Here is a 16,736-nt window from a genome sequence, read left to right on the forward strand (position 1 = left end):
CAGGAATAGTTGCTCTGTATCGAACCTACTAAATCCTTTTTAAACACCAGATCACCCATCACTCCCCTAACATTCATGATGAAGCTTTTTGATACCCGACTATTTAATGTCATAAGCAAAATCAGACAAAAATTTACATTATTTAGTTGCTCCTTTGAAAAAAAATATTTCAACAAACATTGCTTCCCCCACCCCCGACTGGCAACTAAACAACTAAATAACATTTTAAATCTTACTCTTTTTGAAGACCAAGCACAGCAATGGTCAGACAAGAACTGTCACGGTAAAAATAAAAACAAAAATAAAAACAAAAATAAAAACAAAAAACTGCTGGAAATCCAAAACAAAAACAGAAACAGAAATACCTGGAAAAACTCAGCAGGTCTGGCAGCATCGGCGGAGAAGAGCACAGTTGACGTTTCGAGTCCTCATGACCCTTCAACAGAACAGTTCTGTTGAAGGGTCACGAGGACTCGAAATGTCAACTGTGCTCTTCTCCGCCGACGCTGCCAGACCTGCTGAGTTTTTCCAGATATTTCTGTTTCTGTTTTTGTTAAGAACTGTCATGTGCCTTGCAGAATCCCCCAGAATGTAGATAGCATGTCAACTGTCCTATGCACTAGTGATCTACAGGGAATTAAGTACCAGCATGTTGGGAGTGCAAATTACCTGGGCAAGTGTCATGGTAGACTGTCAGAGACAATAACCAGTCTGCTCCCTGAATTCCAACTACATATCAGCATAGGCACAGATGAGATGGGCTGAAGGGCCTCCTTCTTTCCCATATCATTCCACTGGGGTGTGCTGATGATTACTCAGGTGTCATATGCAGACCACAAATTCTGCTAATCTGGCCTGCGAAGCCTATAAGCAACTAATTTGTCAATTTGGCATTATACTTCCTGGTGGCGAGACTAAAATGCCAAATGCACACCTCTCTCACTGACAGCCTTGTCTCAGTTGATAGACTCTTGCCCAAGTCAGAAAGTCACAGGTTCAAGTCTCACTTCAGACACTTGAGCACGTAATCCAGGCTGACAGTCTCAGTACTGAGGGAGTGCTGCACTGTGTGAGATGCCGCCTTCCGGATGAGATGTCAAAGCAAGTCTGCCCTCTCAGGTTGGAGGTAAAAAAAAAATCAATGGCAGTTTATCCCTGGTGACCATCGCTCAACCAATATCGTTGAAACTTTTTACTAATCACAATTTAGCTTCAGCGTCTCCTGCATGACAACAGTAACTACAATTCAAAAGGATTTCATTGGCTGCAAAAGGCTTTGGGGCTCTTGAAGCACTTTGGGTGTCCTGGCAGGAAGAATAAAAATGAAGCATATTATCTACATGGTGAAAGATTGCAGAGCTCTGACATGCAGGGGCATCTGGGTGTACTAGTGCATGAATCACATATGCAGGTACAGCAGGTAACTAGGAAAGCTAATAGAATGTTATTGTTAAACGTGAGGAAAACTGAACGTAAAAGTAGGGAGGTTACGCTTCAGATGTGCAGGACACTGGTGAGACCATATCCGGAATACTGTGTACAGTACTGGTCTCCTTACGTAAGGAAGGATATAAATGTGGTGGAAGCAGTTCAGAGAAGGTTGACTAAACTAATAACAGAAATGGGCAGGTTGTATTATGAGGAAAGGTTGGACAGCCTAGGCTAGTATCCGCTGGAGTTTAGAAGAGTAAGAGGTGACTTAATTGAAACATATAAGATCCTGAGGGGCCTTGACATGGTGGACGTGGACAGGATGTTTCCTCTTGTGGTAAAACCTAGAACGAGGGATCAAGGCAGAGTGAGGTAGATTCTGGTGTTCAGTGGGAGAGGGAGGTCGGGGTGTTCAGTCGGGGGGGGGATGTTTGGTGGGGGGGGTGGGGTGATCAGTGGGAGGGGGGTCAGGGTGTTCAATGGGAGGGTCGGGGTGTTCAGTGGGGGGAGGGTAAGGGCGATCAGTGGGGGGGAGTCGGGGTGTTCAGTGGGTGGGGGGGTCAGGGTGATCAGTGGAGGGGGGGTTGGGGTGATCAGTGGGGGGGGGGTCGGGGTGATCAGTGGGGGGGGGTTGGGGTGATCAGTGGGGGGGGGTCAGTGGGGGGGGGGTCAGTGGGGGGGGTCGGGGTGATCAGTGGGGGGGTGATCAGTGGGGGGGTCAGTGGGGGGGGTTGGGGTGATCAGTGGGGGGGTGATCAGTGGGGGGGGTCAGTGGGGGGGGTTGGGGTGATCAGTGGGGGGGGGGGTCAGTGGGGGGGGTCAGTGGGGGGGGGTCGGGGTGATCAGTGGGGGGGGTGATCAGTGGGGGGGGTCAGTGGGGGGGGGTCGGGGTGATCAGTGGGGTGGGGGGGTCAGTGGGGGGGGTTGGGGTGATCAGTGGGGGGGGGGTCAGTGTGATCAGTGGGGGGGGGTCGGGGTGATCAGTGGGGGGGGGGTCGGGGTGATCAGTGGGGGGGGGTCGGGGTGATCAGTGGGGGGGGTCGGGGTGATCAGTTGGGGGGGGTCGGGGTGATCAGTGGGGGGGGGTCGGTGTGATCAGTGGGGGGGGGGTCGGGGTGATCAGTGGTGGGGGGGTCAGTTGGGGGGAGGTCGGGGTGATCAGTGGGGGGGGGTCGGGGTGATCAGTGGTGGGGGGGTCAGTGGGGGGGGGGGTCGGGGTGATCAGTGGGGGGGGTCGGGGTGATCAGTGGTGGGGGGGACAGTGGGGGGGGGGGTCGGGGTGATCAGTGGTGGGGGGGTCAGTGGGGGGGGGGTCGGGGTGATCAGTGGTGGGGGGTTCAGTGGGGGGGGGGGTCGGGGTGATCAGTGGGGGGGGGTCGGGGTGATCAGTGGTGGGGGGGTCAGTGGGGGGGGGGGCTTGGGGTGATCAGTGGTGGGGGGGTCAGTGGGGCGGGGGTCGGGGTGATCAGTGGTGGGGGGGTCAGTGGGGGGGGGGGGTCGGTGTGATCAGTGGGGGGGGGTTGGGGTGATCAGTGGTGGGGGGGTCAGTGGGGGGGGTGATCAGTGGTGGGGGGTCGGGGTGATCAGTGGGGGGGGGTCGGGGTGATCAGTGGGGGGGGGGGTCGGGGTGATCAGTGGGGGGGGGTCGGGGTGATCAGTGGGGGGGGGTCGGGGTGATCAGTGGTGGGGGGGTCAGTGGGGGGGGTGATCAGTGGTGGGGGGTCGGGGTGATCAGTGGGGGGGGGGTCGGGGTGATCAGTGGTGGGGGGGTCAGTGGGGGGGGTGATCAGTGGTGGGGGGTCGGGGTGATCAGTGGGGGGGGGTCGGGGTGATCAGTGGGGGGGGGGTCGGGGTAATCAGTGGGGGGGGGTCGGGGTGATCAGTGGGGGGGGGTCGGGGTGATCAGTGGGGGGGGGGTCAGTGGGGGGGGTGATCAGTGGTGGGGGGTCGGGGTGATCAGTGGGGGGGGGTCGGGGTGATCAGTGGGGGGGGGTCGGGGTGATCAGTGGGGGGGGTCGGGGTGATCAGTGGGGGGGGGGGTCGGGGGTGATCAGTGGGGGGGGTCGGGGTGATCAGTGGGGGGGGGTCGGGGTGATCAGTGTGGGGGGGTCGGGGTGATCAGTGGGGGGGGGTCGGGGTAATCAGTGGGGGGGGGTCGGGGTGATCAGTGGTGGGGGGGGTCAGTGGGGGGGGTGATCAGTGGTGGGGGGTCGGGGTGATCAGTGGTGGGGGGTCGGGGTGATCAGTGGGGGGGGGTCGGGGTGATCAGTGGGGGGGGGGTGGGGGTGATCAGTGGGGGGGGGTCGGGGTGATCAGTGGGGGGGGGTCGGGTAAGGGTGATCAGTGGGGGGGTGATCAGTGGGGGGGGGTCGGGGTGATCAGTGGGGGGGGGTTGGGGTGATCAGTGGGGGGGGTCGGGGTGATCAGTGGGGGGGGGTCGGGTAAGGGTGATCAGTGGGGGGTGATCAGTGGGGGGGGGTCGGGGTGATCAGTGGGGGGGGGTCGGGGTGATCAGTGGGGGGGGTCGGGGTGATCAGTGGGGGGGGGTCGGGTAAGGGTGATCAGTGGGGGGGTGATCAGTGGGGGGGGTCGGGGTGATCAGTGGGGGGGGGTCGGGGTGATCAGTGGGGGGGGGTCGGGGTGATCAGTGGGGGGGGGTCGGGTAAGGGTGATCAGTGGGGGGGTGATCAGTGGGGGGGGGTTGGGGTGATCAGTGGGGGGGGGGTCGGGGTGATCAGTGGGGGGGGGTCGGGTAAGGGTGATCAGTGGGGGGGTGATCAGTGGGGGGTGATCAGTGGGGGGGGGTCGGGGTGATCAGTGGGGGGGGGTCAGTGGGGGGGGGTCGGGGTGATCAGTGGGGGGTGATCAGTGGGGGGTGATCAGTGGGGGGGGGTCAGTGGGTGGGGGTCGGGGTGATCAGTGGGGGGGTGATCAGTGGGGGGGGGGTCGGGGTGATCAGTGGGGGGGGGTTGGGGTGATCAGTGGGGGGGGTCAGTGGGGGGGGGTCAGTGGGGGGGGTCAGTGGGGGGGGGTCAGTGGGGGGGGTCAGTGGGGGGGTGATCAGTGGGGGGGGGTCAGTGGGGGGGGTCAGTAGGGGGGTGATCAGTGGGGGGGGGTCAGTGGGGGGGGTCAGTGGGGGGGGGGTCAGTGGGGGGGGGCAGTGGGGGGGTGATCAGTGGGGGGGGTCAGTGGGGGGGGGTCAGTGGGGGGGGTCGGGGTGATCAGTGGGGGGGGGTCAGTGGGGGGGGGTCGGGGTGATCAGTGGGGGGGGGGTCGGGGTGATCAGTGGGGGGGGTCAGTGGGGGGTGATCAGTGGGGGGGGGTCGGGGTGATCAGTGGGGGGGGTCAGTGGGGGGGGTCAGTGGGGGGGGGGGGTCAGTGGGGGGGGGGTCGGGGTGATCAGTGGGGGGGGGGGTCGGGGTGATCAGTGGGGGGGGGGTCGGGGTGATCAGTGGGGGGGGTCAGTGGGGGGGGGTCAGTGGGGGGGGGTCGGGGTGATCAGTGGGGGGGGGTCAGTGGGGGGGGGGTCGGGGTGATCAGTGGGGGGGGGTCAGTGGTGGGGGGTGGGGGTGATCAGTGGGGGGGGGGTCGGGGTGATCAGTGGGGGGGGGTCAGTGGTGGGGGGTGGGGGTGATCAGTGGGGGGGGGGTCGGGGTGATCAGTGGGGGGGGGTCGGGGTGATCAGTGGGGGGGGGTCGGGGTGATCAGTGGGGGGGGGTCGGGGTGATCAGTGGGGGGGGTCAGTGGGGGGGGGGTCGGGGTGATCAGTGGGGGGGGGTCGGGGTGATCAGTGGGGGGGGTCGGGGTGATCAGTGGGGGGGGGGGGTCGGGGTGATCAGTGGGGGGGGTCGGGGTGATCAGTGGGGGTGATCAGTGGGGGGGGGGTCAGTGGGGGGGGGGTCGGGGTGATCAGTGGGGGGGGGTCGGGGTGATCAGTGGGGGGGGGTCAGTGGGGGGGGGGTCGGGGTGATCAGTGGGGGGGGGTCGGGGTGATCAGTGGGGGGGGGTCAGTGGGGGGGGGTTGGGGTGATCAGTGGGGGGGGGGTTGGGGTGATCAGTGGGGGGGGGTCAGTGGGGGGGGGGTCGGGGTGATCAGTGGGGGGGGGTTGGGGTGATCAGTGGGGGGGGGGTTGGGGTGATCAGTGGGGGGGGTCAGTGGGGGGGGGGTTGGGGTGATCAGTGGGGGGGGGGTTGGGGTGATCAGTGGGGGGGGTCAGTGGGGGGGGGTTGGGGTGATCAGTGGGGGGGGGGTTGGGGTGATCAGTGGGGGGGGGTCAGTGGGGGGGGGGTCGGGGTGATCAGTGGGGGGGGTCAGTGGGGGGTGATCAGTGGGGGGGGGTCAGTGGGGGGGGGTTGGGGTGATCAGTGGGGGGGGGTCAGTGGGGGGGGGGTTGGGGTGATCAGTGGGGGGGGTCAGTGGGGGGGGGGGGTTGGGGTGATCAGTGGGGGGGGGGTCGGGGTGATCAGTGGGGGGGGTCGGGGTGATCAGTGGGGGTGATCAGTGGGGGGGGGGGTCAGTGGGGGGGGGGTCGGGGTGATCAGTGGGGGGGGGTCGGGGTGATCAGTGGGGGGGGGTCAGTGGGGGGGGGGTCGGGGTGATCAGTGGGGGGGGGTCGGGGTGATCAGTGGGGGGGGGTCAGTGGGGGGGGGTTGGGGTGATCAGTGGGGGGGGGTTGGGGTGATCAGTGGGGGGGGGTCAGTGGGGGGGGGGTCGGGGTGATCAGTGGGGGGGGGTTGGGGTGATCAGTGGGGGGGGGGGTTGGGGTGATCAGTGGGGGGGTCAGTGGGGGGGGGGTTGGGGTGATCAGTGGGGGGGGGGTTGGGGGTGATCAGTGGGGGGGGTCAGTTGGGGGGGGTATGGGGTGATCAGTGGGGGGGGGTTGGGGTGATCAGTGGGGGGGGGTCAGTGGGGGGGGGGTCGGGTGATCAGTGGGGGGGGGTCAGTGGGAGGGTGATCAGTGGGGGGGTCAGTGGGGGGGGGTTGGGTGTCAGTGGGGGGGGGTCAGTGGGGGGGGGTTTGGGGTGATCAGTGGGGGGGTCAGTGGGGGGGGGGGTTGGGGTGATCAGTGGGGGGGGGATGGGGTGATCAGTGGGGGGGTCAGTGGGGGGGGGGTTTTGGTGTGATCAGTGGGGGGGGGTTGGGGTGATCAGTGGGGGGGTCAGTGGGGGGGGGGTTGGGGTGATCAGTGGGGGGGGGGTTGGGTGATCAGTGGGGGGGGGGTCGGGGGTGATCAGTGGGGGGGTGATCAGTGGGGGGGGGTCAGTGGGGGGGGGGTTGGGGTGATCAGTGGGGGGGGTTGGGGTGATCAGTGGGGGGGGGTCGGGGTGATCAGTGGGGGGGGTGATCAGTGGGGGGGGGTCAGTGGGGGGGGGGTTCGGGTGATCAGTGGGGGGGGGTCAGTGGGGGGGGGGTCAGTGGGGGGGGGTGGGGGTGATCAGTGGGGGGGTGATCAGTGGGGGGGGGTCGGGGTGATCAGTGGGGGGGGGTCAGTGGGGGGGGTCGGGGTGATCAGTGGGGGGGTGATCAGTGGGGGGGGGTCAGTGGGGGGGTGGGGGTCGGGGTCGGGGTCGGGGTCGGTGCCCAGTCCCCCCTCCCCCCCCCCCCGGTACCTGCAGTCCCGCCGCCCCCGGGTCCACCCCCGAGTCCAGCACCGCGATCAGGGCCCCGCGGCCGTCACTCTCCGGCCTCCGGCTCACGAAGCCCGAAGCCCCGGTCTCCAGTTTGGGCAGCAGCGCCTGGATCGGGAAGGCCGAGCCCGGGCCCCGCTCCTTCACACCCGACATCATCCCGGATCCGGATCCGGCTCCGGCTCAGCGCCCGCCGCCTGACGACACTTCCGCGTAGCATAGCAACCCGGGAGGGGGAGGGGAGGGGGAGGGGAGGGGGTGGGCATGGGCTGGTGGGGAGGGGGAGGGGGAGGGGTGGGGGAGGGGGAGGGGAGGGGGTGGGGGAGGGGGAGGGGAGGGGGTGGGCATGGCTGTGGGGGAGGGGGAGGGGGTGGGGGAGGGGAGGGGGAGGGGGAGGGGTGGGGGAGGGGGTGGGCATGGCTGTGGGGGAGGGGGAGGGGGTGGGGGAGGGGGAGGGGGTGGGCATGGCTGTGGGGGAGGGGGAGGGGGTGGGGGAGGGGAGGGGGAGGGGGAGGGGTGGGGGAGGGGGTGGGCATGGCTGTGGGGGAGGGGGAGGGGGTGGGGGAGGGGGAGGGGAGGGGGTGGGCATGGCTGTGGGGGAGGGGGAGGGGGTGGGGGAGGGGAGGGGGTGGGGGAGGGGGAGGGGAGGGGGTGGGCATGGCTGTGGGGGAGGGGGAGGGGGTGGGGGAGGGGAGGGGGTGGGGGAGGGGGAGGGGGAGGGGTGGGGGAGGGGGAGGGGAGGGGGTGGGGGAGGGGGAGGGGAGGGGGTGGGCATGGCTGTGGGGGAGGGGGAGGGGGTGGGGGAGGGGAGGGTGTGGGCATGGCTGTGGGGGAGGGGGAGGGGGTGGGGGAGGGGAGGGGGAGGGGCATGGCTGTGGGGGAGGGGGAGGGGGTGGGGGAGGGGGTGGGGGAGGGGGAGGGGGAGGGGAGGGGGTGGGCATGGCTGTGGGGGTGGGGGAGGGGAGGGGGTGGGCATGGCTGTGGGGGAGGGGGAGGGGGTGGGGGAGGGGAGGGTGTGGGCATGGCTGTGGGGGAGGGGGAGGGGGTGGGGGAGGGGGAGGGGGAGGGGAGGGGGTGGGGGAGGGGAGGGGGAGGGGAGGGGGTGGGGGAGGGGAGGGGGAGGGGAGGGGGTGGGCATGGCTGTGGGGGTGGGGGAGGGGGTGGGGGAGGGGGTGGGGGAGGGGGTGGGCATGGCTGTGGGGGAGGGGGAGGGGGGTGGGGGAGGGGGAGGGGGTGGGGGAGGGGGTGGGCATGGCTGTGGGGGAGGGGAAGGGGGTGGGGGAGGGGGAGGGGGAGGGGGTGGGCATGGCTGTGGGGGAGGGGGAGGGGGAGGGGGTGGGCATGGCTGTGGGGGAGGGGGAGGGGGAGGGGGTGGGCATGGCTGTGGGGGAGGGGGAGGGGGTGGGCATGGCTGTGGGGGAGGGGGAGGGGGAGGGGGGTGGGCATGGCTGTGGGGGAGGGGGAGGGGGTGGGCATGGCTGTGGGGGAGGGGGAGGGGGTGGGGGAGGGGAGGGGGTGGGGGAGGGGGAGGGGGAGGGGTGGGGGAGGGGGGTGGGCATGGCTGTGGGGGAGGGGGAGGGGGTGGGGGAGGGGAGGGGGTGGGGGAGGGGGAGGGGAGGGGGTGGGCATGGCTGTGGGGGAGGGGGAGGGGGTGGGGAGGGGAGGGGGTGGGGGAGGGGGAGGGGAGGGGGTGGGCATGGCTGTGTGGGAGGGGGAGGGGTGGGGGAGGGGGAGGGGGAGGGGAGGGGGTGGGGGAGGGGGAGGGGAGGGGGTGGGCATGGCTGTGGGGGAGGGGGAGGGGGTGGGGGAGGGGGAGGGGAGGGGGTGGGCATGGCTGTGGGGGAGGGGGAGGGGGTGGGGGAGGGGAGGGGGAGGGGCATGGCTGTGGGGGAGGGGGAGGGGGTGGGGGAGGGGGAGGGGGAGGGGGAGGGGGAGGGGAGGGGGTGGGCATGGCTGTGGGGGTGGGGGAGGGGAGGGGGTGGGCATGGCTGTGGGGGAGGGGGAGGGGGTGGGGGAGGGGAGGGTGTGGGCATGGCTGTGGGGGAGGGGGAGGGGGTGGGGGAGGGGGAGGGGGAGGGGAGGGGGTGGGGGAGGGGAGGGGGAGGGGAGGGGGTGGGCATGGCTGTGGGGGTGGGGGAGGGGGTGGGGGAGGGGGTGGGGGAGGGGGTGGGCATGGCTGTGGGGGAGGGGGAGGGGGTGGGGGAGGGGGAGGGGGTGGGGGAGGGGGTGGGCATGGCTGTGGGGGAGGGGAAGGGGGTGGGGGAGGGGGAGGGGGAGGGGGTGGGCATGGCTGTGGGGGAGGGGGAGGGGGAGGGGGTGGGCATGGCTGTGGGGGAGGGGGAGGGGGAGGGGGTGGGCATGGCTGTGGGGGAGGGGGAGGGGGAGGGGGTGGGCATGGCTGTGGGGGAGGGGGAGGGGGAGGGGGTGGGCATGGCTGTGGGGGAGGGGGAGGGGGTGGGCATGGCTGTGGGGGAGGGGGAGGGGGAGGGGGTGGGCATGGCTGTGGGGGAGGGGGTGTGTATTGGTATGGGAGAGTGCATGGTGAGGGGAAGGGCAGGGCGAGGGGGAGGAGGGTGGGCATGGCTGTGGGGAGGGGGAGGGGGTGGGGGAGGGGAGGGGGTTTGACAATGGGGAGGGGAGGAGTGCATGGCAGTGGAGAGGGGAAGGGCATGTACAGCAAATAATTAGAAAAAACTAATAGAATGTTATAGTTTGATGCGAGTGAAATTGAATACAAAAGTAGAAAGCTTATGTTTCAGTTGTACAGGGTGCATCTGGAATACTGTGTACATTATTGGTCTCCTTATTTAAGGAAGGATGTAAATCCATCGGAAGCAGTTCAGAGGACTTTTATTGGACCAATACCTGGAATGGGCGGGTTGTCCATGAGGAAAGGTTGGACAGTCTAGACTTGTATCCACTGGAGGTTAGAAGAGTAAGAGGCGGCTTGATTGAAACTTATAACATTCTGAGGGTTCTTGACGGGGTGGATGTGGAATGGATGTTTCCTCTTGTGGGAGAATCTAGAACTGGGAGTCACTGTTTTAAAAAAAAAGTCGAGATGAGGAGGAATTTTTTCTCAGAGGGTCTTGAGTCTGGAATGCACTTCCTCAAACTGCGATGGAAGCAGAGTCTTTGAATATTTTTCAGGCAGAGGGAGATAGATTCTTGATAAGCAAGTGGGTGAAAGGCTATTGGAGGTAGGTGAGAATTTGGAGTTATGGTTACAATCAGATTAGCCGTGATCTTATCGAATGGGGGTGTGGCCTATCCAGCTCTTAATTCATATGTAACCATGGAGCCATGGAAAATGGGGCTACAGCAACCGGTGGGCTTTGCATGGCAATCTGGGCCATAACAATCGTGTGGCTATAAGAACAGGTCAGAGGCTGGGAATCCTGTGCCGAGTAACTCACCTCTGGACTCCCCAAAGCCTGTCCACCACTTACAAGGCATAAGTCAGGAGTGTGATGGAACACTCTACACTTGCCTGGATGAGTGCAGCTCCATCAACACTCAAGAAGCTCGACACCATCCAGGATAAGGCAGCCCGCTTGATTTGCAACCCGTCCACCACCTCCAACATCCCCTGCCTCCACCACGAACGCACAGTGGCAGCAAAGTGTGCATCATCTACAAGATACATTGCAGCAACTCACCAAGGCTTCTTCGACAGCACTTTCCAAACCTGCGACTTCTACCACCTAGAAGGACAAATGGAGCAGACGTTTGGGAACAGCACCACCTGGAAGTTCCCCTCCGAGCCACTCACCATCCTGACTTGGAAATATATCACCATTCCTTCAGTGTCGCTGGGTCAAAATCCTGGAGCTCCCTCCCTAACAGCACTATGGGTGTACCTACACCACATGGACTGCAGCGGCTCAAGAAGGCGTGTTTCTATTTGCTATGGTTCTATAGTTCTAAGGCTGCTCAAGGGCAATTGGGGATGGGCAATGAAAATGCTGGCCCTAAATGTCTTGTGAATGAATAATTCTTTTAAAAACCGGTGGTCATGGCAACCAGGATCATTGCAACTGGGGGAGAGGGGGTGATGGGGGCAGGGGAGGGGGGGTGGTTGATAGCAACCAGGGGGGGAGTGGGGGGAATGGTAACTGGAGCCAAAGGGGTCACCATGATAAATGGGAGGGTCCATGGTAACCGGGTGTGTTCAGATGATGAGTGTTGATTGTTTATAAAGCTGAGGCTCGCCCCCCCACCCCTATAGTACCCCCCCACATATCGCCTCCCACAGTGCCGAGGCAGCCCCCGCTGTTCTGGCTTCTATTCCACTGAAATTTAAAATCATAATAAAATTGTGAGAAATTTACAATCAATATCAAACCAGTTTCTGTTACTTCGTTGAAGCTGTATTGACTTATTTGCCTTAGATTCACAGCAGCGAGACGGCGGGGGGGTCATTCAGCTTTTGAGCCTGTTCCACCATTTAATGCGATCATGACTATGCCATACTTCAACTCCATTTACGCACCTTTGCCTGAGATCTCTCAGTACCTTTACCCGGCTCTCTATCAATCTCTGTCTTGAAAGGTCAAATCCTCCTGCAGCATTCATCTTTTTGAGGACAGAAGTCTATCAAAATCAATTTATTGCCATGTTCTATTTGCTGTTGCATTCAAAATGCAAACACATTAGGAAAAACAGAATTATTGAACATGTGTTTTACTCAGGGAAGGTGTTGGCATAGTGGTGTTTTCATTAGACAAATAATTCAGAGATCCAAGACAACGCTTTGGGGATGTGGGTTCAAATCCTGCCATGGTAGTTGGTGGAATGTGAATTCACAGAGTTCTTAAGGAAGTGGCCCTAGAAATAGTGGATGCATTGGTGGTCATCTTCTGAGATTCTATGGACTCTAGAACAGTTTCTACAGATTGGAGGGTAGCTAATGTAACCCCATTATTTTAAAAAGGGAGGTAGAGGGAAAACGGGGAATGATAGACCAGTCAGCCTGATGTCAGTAGTGGGGAAAATTCTAGTGTCCATTATAGAAGATTTAATAGCTGAGCACTTGGAAAACAGTGGCAGAATCAGACAGAGATTCCCCTCTCCAGAGATGTGGATTTACAAAAGGGAAATCATGCTTGACAAATCTACTGGAATTTTTCAAGGATGTAACAAGTAGGGTTGTTGAGGGGGAGCCAGTGGATGTGGTTTATTTGGACTTTCAGAAGGCTTTTGACAAAGTCCCACATAAGAGATTGGCATGTAAAATTAAAGCACATGGGATTGGGGGTAGTGTATTGAGATGGACAGAAAACTGGTTGGCAGACAGGGAACAAAGAGTAGGAATAAACGGGTATTTTTCCAAATGTTAGGCAGTAACTAGCAGGGTACTGCAGGGATCGGTGCTGGGACCCCAGTTTTTCACAATATATATTAATGATTTAGATGAGGGAATTAAATTAAATCTCCAAATTTGCAGATGACACAAAGCTGGGTGGGAGGGTGAGCTGTGAGGAGGATGCAGAGATGCTTCAGGGTGATTTGGACAAGCTGAGTGAGTGGGCAAATGCATGGCAGATGCAGTATAATGTGGATAAATGTGAGGTTACCCATTCTGGTAGCAAAAACAGGAAGGCAGATTATTATCTGAATGGCTATAAATTGAGAGAGGGGAATATGCAACGAGACCTGGGTGTACACCAGTCGCTGAAGGTAAGCATGCAGGTGCAGCAGGATGTAAAGGAGGCAAATGGTATGTTGGCCTTCATAGCCAGAGGATTCGAGTACAGGAGCAGGGATGTCTTGCTGCAATTATACAGGGCCTTGGTGAGACCACACCTGGAACAATGTGTGCAGTTTTGGTCTCCTTATCTGAGGAAGGATGTACTTGCTATAGAGGGAGTGCAGCAAAGGTTTACCAGACTGATGCTTGGGATGGCGGGACTGACATATGAGGAGAGATTGTGTCGGTTAGGATTATATTTGCTGGAGTTCAGATGAATGAGGCAGGATCTCATAGAAACCTATAAAAGATATAGCTGTTGGGGTGAAAGGGATCAAAGGATATGGGGAGAAAGCGGGAGCAGGCTATTGAGTTAGATGATCAGCCATGATCATAATGAATGGTGGAGCAGGCTCGAAGGGCTGAATGGCCTCCTCCTGCTCCTAGTTTCTATGTTCTATATTCTAAAAGTCTAATGATGACCATGAAATCATTGTCGATTGTTGTAAAAACCCACCTGGTTCACTAATGCCCTTTAGGGAAGGAAATCTGCTGTCCTTACCTGGTATGGCCTACATGTGACTCCAGACCCACAACAAATGTGCTTGACTCTTAAAAAGTCTCAAAACGGGATTGAAACCAGATGGACCTTCTGGCAGACAACCTAGACACCGGTAACAACAACGGCAAACTCAGCCCTGTTGGCCTCCTTACTAACATCCGGGGGCTAGTGCCAAAATTGGGAGAGCTGTCTCATAGCCTGACATAGTCATCCTCACAGAATCATACCTTACAGATAATATCCCGGACACCATCATCGCTATCCCTGGGTATGTCCTAACCCACCGGCAGGACAGACCCAGCAGAGGTGAAAGCACAGTGATATACAGTTGGGAGGGAGTTGCCCTGAGAGTCCTCAACATCGACTCCAGACCCCATGAAGCCTCATGGCATCAGGTCAAACATGGGCAGGGAAACCTCCTGCTGATTACAATGTACTCCCCTCCTGCAGCTGATGAATCAATGCTCCTCCGTGTTGAACACCACTTGGAGGAAGCACTGAGGGTGGCAAGGACGCAGCATGTACTGTGGGTAGGGAACGTCAATGTCCACCAACAAGAGTGGCTCGGTAGCACCACTACTGACCAAGCTGGCCGAGTCCTAAAGGACATAACTGCTAGACTCGGTTTGCAATAGGTAGTGAGTGAACCAACAAGAGGGAAAAACATACTTGATCTCAAACTCAGCAGATGCATCTGTCCGTGACAGTATCGGTAGGAGTGACCACTGCACAGTCATTGTGGAGATGAAGTCCCACCTTCACACTGAGGATACCCTCCATCATGTTATGTGGCACTACCACCGTGCTAAATGGGATAAATTTTGAACAGATCTAACAACTCAAGACTGGGCAACCATGAGGCACTGTGGGCCATCAGCAGCAGCAGAATCGTACTCGAACACAATCTGTAACCTCATGGCCCGGCATATCCCCCACTCTACCATTACCATCAAGCCAGGGGATCAACACTGGTTCAATGAAGAGAGGGGTAGGGCATGCCAGGAGCAGCACCAGGCGTACCTGAAAATGAGGTGTCAACCTGGCGAAGCTATTTGTGTGCCAAACAGCATAAGAAGCAAGTGGTAGACAGAGCTAAGCAATCCCACAACCAACAGATCAGATCTAAACTCTGCAGTCATGCCACATCCAATGGTGAATGGTGCTGGACAATTAAACAACTCACTGGAGGAGGAGGGTCTGCAAATATCCTCATCGTCAATGATGGAGGAGCCCAGTACATCAATGCAAAAGATAAGGCTAAAGCATTTGCTACAATCTTCAACCAGAAATACCAAGTGGATAATCCATCTCAGCCTCCTCCTGAGGTCCCAAGCATCAGAGGTGCCAGTCTTCAGCCAATTCAATTCACTCCACATGATATCAAGAAACTGCTGAAGGCACTGGGTAGTACAAAGGCCAAGGGGCCTGACAATATTCCTGCAATTGTACTCCAAAACTTGCCACACCCCGAGCCAAGCTGTTCCAGTACAGCTACAACACTGACAATCTACCCAGCTATGTGGAAAATTGCCTGGGTACGTTCTGTGCACAAAACACAGGACAAATCCAACCCAGCCAATTACCGCCCCATCAGTCTCATCTCCATCAGTAAAGTAATGGAAGGGGTCATCAACCGTGCTATCAAGAGGCACTTGCTTAGCAATAACCTGCTCACATGCCCAGTTTGGGTTCCGCCAGGGCTACTCAGCTCCTGACCTCATTACAGCCTTGGTTCAAACATGGATAAAAGAGCCGAATTCCAGAGGTGAGGTGAGAGTGACTCCCCTTTACAGCAAGACCACATTTGATCGAGTGTGGCATCAAGAAGCCCTAGCAAAACTGGGGTCAGTGGGTATCAGGGGGAAAACTCTCCACTGGTTGGAATCATACCTAGAACAAAGGCAGATGGTTGTGGTTGTTGGAGGTCGGTCATTTCAGCTCCAGGACATACCTGCAGGAGTTCCTCAGGGTAGTGTCCTAGGCCCAACCATCTTCAGCTGCTTCATCAATGACCTTCTTTCTAACTTAAGGTGAGAAGTGGAGATGTTCGCTGGTGATTGCACAATGTTCAGCACCATTCACGACTCTTCAGACACTGAAGCAGCCCATGTCCAAATGCAGCAAGACCTGGACAATATCCAAGCTTGGACTGACAAAGGGCAAGTAACATTCACCATACAAGTGCCAGGCAATGACCATCTGCAACAATAGAGAATCTAACCATCACCCCTGATGTTCAGTGGCATTACCATCACTGAATCTCCCACTATCAACATCCTGAAAGTTACCATTGACCAGAAACTGAACTAAATTAGCCATTTAAATAATGTGGCGAGAAGAGCAGGTCAGGGTTTGGGAATTACATGGAAAGTAACTCAGCTCCTGAATCCCCAAAGTCTGTCCACAATTCACAAGGTACAAGTCAGGAGTGTGATGGAATACTCCCACTTGCCTGGATGAGTGCAGTTCCTACAACACTCAAGAAGCTTGGCACCATCCAGGACAAAACAGCCAGCTTGATTGGCACCCCATCCACAAACATTCACTCCCTCCACCACCGACGCACAGTAGCAGCAGTGTGTACCATCTACAAGATGCACTGCAGGAATTCACCAAGGCTCCTTAGACAGCACCTTCCAAATCCACACCACTACCATCTAGAAGGGCAAGGGCAGCAGACACATGGGAACATCACCACCTGGAAGTTCCCCTCCAAGCCACTCACCACCCTGATTTGGAAATATTTTGCCATTCCTTCACTGTCACTGGGTCAAAACCCTGGCAATCTCTTCCTAACAGCACTGTGGGTGTACCTACACCACATGGACTGCAGTGGTTCAGGAAGGCAGCTCACCACCACCTTCCCAAGGGCAATTAGGGATGGACAATAAATGTGGCCCAGCCAGCGAAGCCCACATCCCGTGAATGAATAATAAAGAAAAAGATATTTACTGCTATTTTTGATTGCTGTCTCTGTTCAGACTACTCGAAACTTGTCCAAGCAGCTGCCTGTTCAACTGAGAAGAGGTTCAATTGAAGAAATGAAGACAGTCTTTAAAAATGAAATTGATTTAGGCATCCAACGCGTTTCCAACAGATTGGTGATCTGACAATTAAGACGACATGATCAGGTCCTGATTGTGACTGACAGACTCATTACCATCTCATGTAGCTAATCATCTTTCAGAACATTGCTCTGACTTTTAAAGAAAGCTGACAACCTTTCTATCTTATCTGTAAGTACACTTCTGATCGATTTTGCCATGTGGGTGGTTGGTTCAGAATAGGATTGTTAATCACCCATTTCATCTATGCCCCTTTCCCTTACCTAGCACTGAATGAATGAACACTGGGGTGAATTAAATACTCAGAGAGAATGATAAACTATACAACCAATGCAGAGAAACGGCTGAGAATTATAAGCAC

At 59.2% G+C, this 16,736-nt stretch overlaps 1 protein-coding gene and 1 pseudogene across 2 annotated transcripts in view; both read right to left on the minus strand.

The window, feature by feature from the left end:
- The window catches only part of LOC121282052 (tripeptidyl-peptidase 2-like), a 121,540-nt gene extending 114,289 nt beyond the window's left edge, over window positions 1-7,251 (minus strand). For both annotated transcript variants that reach the window (XM_041195445.1, XM_041195444.1), the window contains exon 1: window positions 7,042-7,251. In XM_041195445.1, coding sequence (XP_041051379.1) covers window positions 7,042-7,218 — 177 coding nt within the window. In that variant the 5' untranslated portion in view covers window positions 7,219-7,251. The remainder of the gene's footprint in view (window positions 1-7,041) is intronic.
- A 216-nt stretch (window positions 7,252-7,467) lies between these two features.
- On the minus strand, window positions 7,468-9,541 carry LOC121281901 (annotated as a pseudogene).
- Window positions 9,542-16,736: the final 7,195 nt, after the last annotated feature.

The sequence above is a fragment of the Carcharodon carcharias genome, chromosome 9 (assembly GCF_017639515.1).
Source record: "Carcharodon carcharias isolate sCarCar2 chromosome 9, sCarCar2.pri, whole genome shotgun sequence".
NCBI lineage: Eukaryota > Metazoa > Chordata > Chondrichthyes > Lamniformes > Lamnidae > Carcharodon > Carcharodon carcharias.